At 54.2% G+C, this 8,218-nt stretch overlaps 1 protein-coding gene across 2 annotated transcripts in view; it reads left to right on the top strand.

Moving 5' to 3' along the window:
- The first annotated feature begins 1,294 nt into the window (after positions 1 to 1,294).
- LOC144607875 (transmembrane protein 201-like) overlaps positions 1,295 to 8,218 on the top strand; it is a 49,528-nt gene continuing 42,604 nt past the window's right edge. For both annotated transcript variants that reach the window (XM_078424984.1, XM_078424985.1), the window contains exon 1: positions 1,295 to 1,448. In XM_078424984.1, the coding sequence (XP_078281110.1) occupies positions 1,327 to 1,448 (122 nt within the window). In that variant the 5' untranslated portion in view covers positions 1,295 to 1,326. The remainder of the gene's footprint in view (positions 1,449 to 8,218) is intronic.

The following is an 8,218-nucleotide window of genomic DNA, read 5'->3' as shown; positions in this document are numbered from 1 at the left end:
GTAGAGATGCCCATCGTTCCCCGTTGCAGAGGCCGTTCCGCGTGTGAAGGGCCGTTCCGCGTGTTGCGTAAAGGGACGGTCACCTTCACCTTAGATGTTGGGGGCAGGAGTGAGCTCGTCTCCGTGTCCAGGCTCAAACCTGCACACTTGGATCAGGACCGCCCTGTCCTGGTCGGTCAGCCGCCTTGGCGGGGCCGCCCTCCTGCAATTCCACCTGACCCGGGACCCCCTGCTCCTGTGGTGCCTGCAGCCCCTCTCCTTACTCGTTCTGGTCGCGAAATCCGGCTCCCTGCTAGATTTCTTACCTCGGGTTCTGGGGGGGGGGTCATGTAGCGACCATAGGGATTGGTCCTGAGAGTCGAACCCTCGGATTGGCCAGCTAGGTCAGGTGGTGGTTTTGGCGCCCAAAACCAGTCAGTGGGAAGAGAACTTCGAAGCGAACAGTTTGATTTAATGGTTGTCTGTAAATTCGTTTGTTATACTTTTTAATCGAATATTGCTGCCGCAATAAACTTCTTTAACAAAAAACAAGCCTCCAGACTCGCCATAATGTTTCGGGCCGAGACCCTTCTTCAGACTCTAAAAGCCTCTTAAATGCCACTGTCACTCTGCCTCCAACAACGCCCCTGGCAGTGTGTAGGAAGGAACTGCAGATGCTGGTTTACACTGAAGATAGATATAAAATGCTGGAGTAACTCAGCGGGTGTGGCAGCATCTCTGAAGAGATGATATTTCAGGTTGAGACCCTTCCTTAGACATTGCAAAAATCATCCACGCAATCATTTCCTCCCGCCTAGACTACTGCAACTCCCTATACACTGGGATCAGCCAATCTTCCCTGTCCCGCCTGCAATTGGTCCAAAATGCCGCAGCGAGACTCCTGACGGGTACCCGTAAAAGGGCCCACATCACGTTTTTGCGGTTGCAGCTCCTAGACTGTGGAACAGCATCCCTCTCCCCATCAGAACTGCCCCCTCCATCGACTCCTTTAAGTCCAGGCTCAAAACCTATTTCTACTCCCTAACGTTTGAGGCCCTCTGAGGGGGCGCTGTGAACTGTTTATGTATGTGCTGTTATGTTTGTGTGCCATTGTATGTTCGTTTCTTAGTACCTGAACTGATGTACAGCACTTTGGTCAACGTGGGTTGTTTTTAAATGTGCTGTACAAATAAAATTGACTTGACTTGACTTGATAGTGGAAATGGACTCGATGGGCCGGTTGCCATGGCGATGCGCCCCGGCCCCAGCCCCAGCAACGTGACGTGATGACGCAGGAGAGGACCGCAGACGCGGGCCGCGGGCGCGCGGGGCCATTGCTGGCGCGCGATGGAGGCGCTGGTCGGAGTGTTGTCCGCCATCCCGCCAGGCTCCGCCGCCTTCACCGCCACCGCGGCCGGCGGCCTCGGCCTCTGCGCCACCGGAGCGCTGCTCTACAGAGCCATCACCAGGTGAGCCAGCCGGCCGGCGGGCGGAGTCGCTGCTGCCACCACCCCATTCAACCTCTATCCTCGCCTCCCTCTCCTTCCCTCAGTCTCCTCACCCCCCCCCCTCCCCACTCACCCCCCCCTCCCCACTCACCCCCCTCCCCCCTAATCACCCCCCCCCTCCCCCCCACTCACCCCCCCTCCCCACTCACCCCCCCTCCCCCCCACTCACCCCCCCTCCCCCCCACTCACCCCCCCCTCCCCACTCACCCCCCCCTCCCCACTCACCCCCCCCCCCTCCCCACTCACCCCCCCCCTTCCCCACTCACCCCCCCCCCCTCCCCACTCACCCCCCCTCCCCCCCACTCACCCCCCCCCTCCCCACTCACCCCCCCCTCCCCACTCACCCCCCTCCCCCCCACTCACCCCCCCCTCCCCACTCACCCCCCCTCCCCCCCACTCACCCCCCCCTCCCCCCCCACTCACCCCCCCCTCCCCACTCACCCCCCCCTCCCCACTCACCCCCCTCCCCCCCACTCACCCCCCCCCTCCCCACTCACCCCCCTCCCCCCCACTCACCCCCCCCCTCCCCACTCACCCCCCCTCCCCCCCTCCCCCCACCCCCCCCCCCTCCCCCACTCACCCCCCCTCCCCCACTCTCCCCCACTCACCCCCCCTCCCCCACTCACCCCCCCTCCCCCACTCACCCCCCCCCTCCCCACTCACCCCCCCTCCCCACTCACCCCCCCTCTCCCCACTCACCCCCCTCCCCACTCACTCCCCCCACCCCCCCCCTCCCCCACCCCCACCCCCCCCCACCCCCACCCCCCCCACCCCACTCACCCCCCCTCCCCCACTCACCCCCCCTCCCCCACTCACTCCCCCACTCACCCCCTCCCCCACTCACCCCCCTCCCCCACTCTCCCCCACTCACCCACTCTCCCCCACTCACTCCCCACTCACCCCCACTCTCCCCCCTCCCCCCCACTCTCCCCCACTCACCCCACTCATCCCCCACTCACCCCACTCACCTCCCCCACTCACCCCCCCTCCCCCACTCCCCCACTCACCCCCCCTCCCCACTCACCCCTCCCTCCCCACTCACCCCCCCTCCCCACTCACCTCCCCTCCCCACTCACCCCCCCTCCCCCACTCACTCCCCTCCCCCACTCACCCCCACTCACCCCCCTCCCCCACTCACCCCCCACTCACCCCCCCTCCCCCCCCACTCACCCCCCCTCCCCCCCCACTCACTCCCCCTCCCCCCCCACTCACTCCCCCACTCACCCCCTCCCCCACTCACTCCCCCACTCACCCCCCTCCCCCACTCACCCCCTCTCCCCCACTCACTCCCCCTCCCCCATTCACCCCCCCTTCCCCACTCACCCCCTTTCCCCCACTCACCCCCTTCCCCCCACTCTCCCCCCTTCCCCCCACTCTCCCCCCTTCCCCCCACTCTCCCCCCTTCCCCCACTCTCCCCCCCCCTTCCCCCCACTCTTCCCCCCACTCTTCCCCACTCACCCCCCCTTCCCCACTCACCCCCCCTTCCCCACTCACCCCCCTTCCCCACTCACCCCTCTTCCCCACTCACCCCCCTTCCCCACTCACACCCCCCTTCCCCACTCACTCCCCACTCACCCCCCCTCCCCCACTCATCCCCCCTCCCCCACTCATCCCCCCTCCCCCACTCACCCCCCTTCCCCACTCACCCCCCTTCCCCACTCACCCCCCTTCCCCACTCACCCCCCCTTCCCCACTCACCCCCCCTTCCCCACTCACCCCCCCCCTTCCCCACTCACCCCCCCTTCCCCACTCACTCCCCCCTTCCCCACTCACTCCCCCCCCACTCATCCCCCACTCACCCCCCCTTCCTTCCCCACTCACCCCCCCTTCCTCCCCTCACTCACCCCCCTTCCTTCCTCACTCACCCCCCTTCCTTCCCCACTCACCCCCCTTTCCCCACTCACCCCCCCCTTCCCCCCTCACTCACCCCCCCCTCCCTTCCTCACTCACCCCCCTTCCTTCCTCACTCACCCCCCCTTCCTTCCTCACTCACCCCCCCCTTCCTTCCTCACTCACCCCCTTCCTTCCCCACTCACCCCCCCTTCCTTCCCCACTCACCCCCCCTTCCTTCCCCACTCACCCCCCCTTCCTTCCCCACTCACCCCCCCTTCCTTCCCCACTCACCCCCCCTTCCTTCCACACTCACCCACACCCCCCCTTCCCCACTCACCCCCCCCCTTCCCCACTCACGCCCCCCCTTCCCCACTCACCCCCCCTTCCCCACTCACCCCCCCCTTCCCCACTCACCCCCCCTTCCCCACTCACCCCCCCCTTCCCCACTCACCCCCCCCTTCCCCACTCACCCCCCTTCCCCACTCACCCCCCCTTCCCCACTCACCCCCCCTTCCCCACTCACCCCCCCTTCCCCACTCACCCCCCCTTCCCCACTCACCCCCCCTTCCCCACTCACCCCCCCCTTCCCCACTCACCCCCCCCCTTCCTTCCTCACTCACCCCCCCCCCCTACCACTTCCATGACCTGTCTTGCCCACCTCTTGCTCGATATACATCCCCCACCTCTTCCTCGTCCTCTGTGTTCTAACTCTCCCACCCACCACTATCCTGCTCTCTCTCAATCCAGTTTTCCCACTCACACCCCCTGGTCTCCCTTGCTGTGGTTTCACCTCGTCCTGTTACCCACCTTCCTGGCCTTTCAAGCCTGATGGTTTTGCTCTGTATTTTACGGTTGATGTGCAATACACACAACTATCTGGGTGATGCTCCAGAGCATGGTAGTGGTGATATTGATGAGATGTGAAGTTAGGTTGTTATTTGAGGTTCTGGAAAAAACCCAATGTATTCATTTTGAGAGGAGTAACTTCAATTGGAGTTTATATTGATGGCATGCAGGAATTTATGCTATCGATTTAGGGTCAGGAATTGGTTCCATAATTCCATAATGGTCATGTTAAGGGAGATATATTTCCCAAGTTTAGAAATGTTCATTTCAGTTTTATGCATTAATTATTTGAGAATGAGAGATTCAACACATCTGGAACTGCCAGTACTGGAATCTTGAATAAAACACATTGTACTGGAGGAACGCTGGGTCAGACAGCATGTGTGGAGGGACTAGAAAGGCATTGTTTTGAGTTGGGACCCTTCTTCAGACTGACTGTAGTAGGGGGTGAGAAACTGGAAAAAAAATGTGTGTGGAACAAAACCTGGCAAGTAGTGGAACAAAGGCTAGAAATGAACAGGAGGCAAAGGGGTTTTAGATAAGGAGAGAAGAGGATTGAAGTCTAAAGACAGAGGTCACATCTATCTAGCTCTCCAACTGAGGTCAGATGTGGAGAGCCGGGAATTGAGTCTCAAGAGGGATCCTGACATGAAATGTCATCTGTCCATTCCCTCCTCATATGCAGCCTAGCCCGCTGAGTTACTCCAGGACTTTAATTTTTTTTGCTCAAGATTCCAGTATGCAGTTTCTTGTCTTCTTGTGAATTGAGACTGGTGTTTGAATGGTATAACATCAGCTGCATTGTTACTTTCTTTATCCATTTAAATTTACCTCTTGCCATGGGACAAAAGTGATAGATAAAGACAGGGTGACAGACTGTGACAGATGGAGACTGTGTCCAAAAATAACTACACTCAACTCGGAAAGATGCCAAAATACTAAGCAGCACAAGTACCAGACAGCCAAAAAGGATAAAAGTGTCACCTGTTACTTCGATTTTGCAGAGCACTTCATTTAAAAAAAAGTTTAGTTTAGTTTGGAGATACAGCATGGAAACAGACCCTTCAACCCACCAAGTCCATGCCGACCAGGGATCCCAGTACACCAGCACTATCCTACACACGATGGACAATTTAATTTATAAATTACAGAAGACAATTAATCTACAAACCTGCTGTCTTTGGAGTGTAGAAGGAAACTGGAGCATCCGTGGAAAACCCACACAATCATGGAGAAAATGTACAAACTCCGTACAGACAGTACCCGTAGTCAGGATGGAACCCGGGTCTTTGACTCTGTAAGGCAACAATCTACCGCTGAGCTGCCCTAACGTCTATAATCATATATTCAATTGTACTTCCTGAGCATTTGAGTTGTATACGGATTATTTTCGGCATGTGTCACTTGTTCGCCAATACTTCGCATAAGCTAGTGTAAATCTTTGTGTTTGAGGATAGATGGTATATTAACAGGCCACTTGGCTAAGGAATGCCATGTTGCTGGAATAATATAATTTAATGGGCATGCAGTCGGTGTTAAAAGGAATGATGAGGAAGAAGATTAAGCAGAAAGTGAAGATCAAAATGTTGAGACATTTTGCAAAACACCGGAACATTTTGCAAAACACCAAGTGCTAGAGGAATTCAACAGATCAGGAAGCATCTGTGGAGGGCATGGACAGGTGATGTTATGGGTGAGGACTCTCCTTCAGACTGATTATAGAAGTGGGGGAGATAACTGGAAAAGTGAGGTGGAGCGGGACAAAGCCTGGTAAGTGATAGGCATATACAGGTGAGGGGGTTTCAATTAGCAGGTGGTGGAGATAGTGACAAAGGAGATGAGGATGAGAAGAGGAGTGAAATGTAAAGCCAGAGGGAGTGATGTAAGTGGTGGAGGGGAGATGGGCAAGAAGAGCCGGGAGAGATGGGTGCTTCTTGGGGTAAGGGGGCATTGGAAAGAAGGAAGGGATTGGGGAGATATTGCATAAAATCAGAGAATTTGGAGAATTCAGTGTTCATTTCAATTAGCCTGTGACAGTCATTGTAGATACTGTTAGCATTCAAGTCAAAACTGTGAACACCTGAGCAATGGGAATGGAGAGGAAGGATATTCTTGCTATTGAGGGCGTGCAGCGTAGGTTCACTAGGTTAATTCCCGGAATGGCGGGACTGTCGTATGTTGAAAGGCTGGAGCAATTAGGCTTGTATACACTGGAATTTAGAAGGATGAGGGGGGATCTTATTGAAACATATAAGATAATTAGGGGATTGGACACATTAGAGGCAGGAAACATGTTCCCAATGTTGGGGGAGTCCAGAACAAGGGGCCACATTTTAAGAATAAGGGGTAGGCCATTTAGAACGGAGATGAGGAAGAACTTTTTCAGTCAGAGAGTGGTGAAGGTGTGGAATTCTCTGCCTCAGAGGGCAGTGGAGGCCAGTCCGTTGGATGCTTTCTAGAGAGAGCTGGATAGAGCTCTTAAGGATAGCGGAGTGAGGGGGTATGGGGAGAAGGCAGGAACGGGGTACTGATTGAGAGTGATCAGCCATGATCGCATTGAATGGCGGTGCTGGCTCGAAGGGCTGAATGGCCTACTCCTGCACCTATTGTCTATTGAGAGTTAAGTGCAATGTTTTTGGTTCCCAATTGAGTTTGCTGCCAACATTGAGAAAACTATTTTAACTTTATCACCTTTAATTAAACTATGAAATATTTGTTTGCTTTCCCCACCTCCAACCACCACCTCAACCAAAATTTAAGAATGTCGTATTTTGTGTTTTGCAATAGGTACAGTTTAGACCAAATAGATTTGGCTTGCGATGGGTGTCTTTGGTGGATGCAAAGCTGACTTTATGCACTTGGTAAAATTGTGAAATCCTTTGTTAGTTTCAGGTTGTAACTTCAGGTCATAACTTCCTGTGCCATTCACCTGGTTTTGTGTTTTAAATGGACAGTTAAACTGAGGAAAGGCACAATTCTGGTGTAACTCAAAGGGTCAGGCAGCATCTCTGGAGATCATGGATAGGTGACGTAAGGTACTTTACATCTTTTCAGGTGGATGTCGATGATTTCAAGATCCACTTTTATGTAGATAATTGTGATGTTCTGACCAATATTCAGTCAGTGCCTTGAAAACTTCTGTGAAAACTTCTGCGTAGTTCTACAGCAGTGTTTTCCCTTGTAGCAACAAAGAGACCTCTTCAAAGTTTTCAGTCCCTGTCAGTTGATTTGCATGCTTCAAGGTGTAATAACTATCGTAAAAAAAATTGAGGCAGATTGTGGTTCAGATCTGATATATTTTAACTTTTGATAGATGGGATTTTGAAATTCATCTCTTGCCTGTAAGTGTAGGTGATGTTGATTCAACTGTGGTTTTCAAAGCAAAATATGGTGAGTGCTTAAAGGTTAAAAACTTTACAGACCATGAGCGAAAGAGGTGGGATAGGACTGATTGGATTGCACTCCCAGGGTCTGGCGTACCATATGAAGACCACCCGTATGACAGTGATATATATATATGTTCCTTTATTTGTCCCACACCGGGGAAATTTACAGTGTTACGGCAGCAAAATCGATAGTAAGAGATCATTCATTATAAATAAAAGTAAAAGTAAAGACAAGGATAAATTGTCATCAGTTTACTGTGTATTCCTTAACTGTTACCCGTCTGCTGGGAGCAGTGCTGGTTGTGCAATCTCACAGCAGCGGGAAGGAAGGACCTCCTATATCTCTCCTTCACGCACTTGGGGTTAGATGTATGAAAGGAGGTGGTGACTTTCCTGAGATTCATTTGGAATCGATTCACTGAACCAAGTTGCTATATGTCTCTGGACAAGAGGAAATGTTAGCTGTTTATAGTTTTTATATTTACTGGATATAATCCACAGGTATCACAAAATGCTGGAGTAACTTAGCAGGTCAGGCAGCATCTCTGGAGAGAAGGAATGGATGATGTTTCGGGGTCGAGACCCTTCTTCAGACTGATGTCGGGGGTGGGGGGCAGGACAAAGAAAGGATATAGGTGGAGATGGGAAGACAGTGGGAGAACTGG

The sequence above is a fragment of the Rhinoraja longicauda genome, chromosome 30 (genome assembly GCF_053455715.1).
Source record: "Rhinoraja longicauda isolate Sanriku21f chromosome 30, sRhiLon1.1, whole genome shotgun sequence".
NCBI lineage: Eukaryota > Metazoa > Chordata > Chondrichthyes > Rajiformes > Arhynchobatidae > Rhinoraja > Rhinoraja longicauda.
This window is presented reverse-complemented; position numbering and strand designations above follow the sequence as displayed.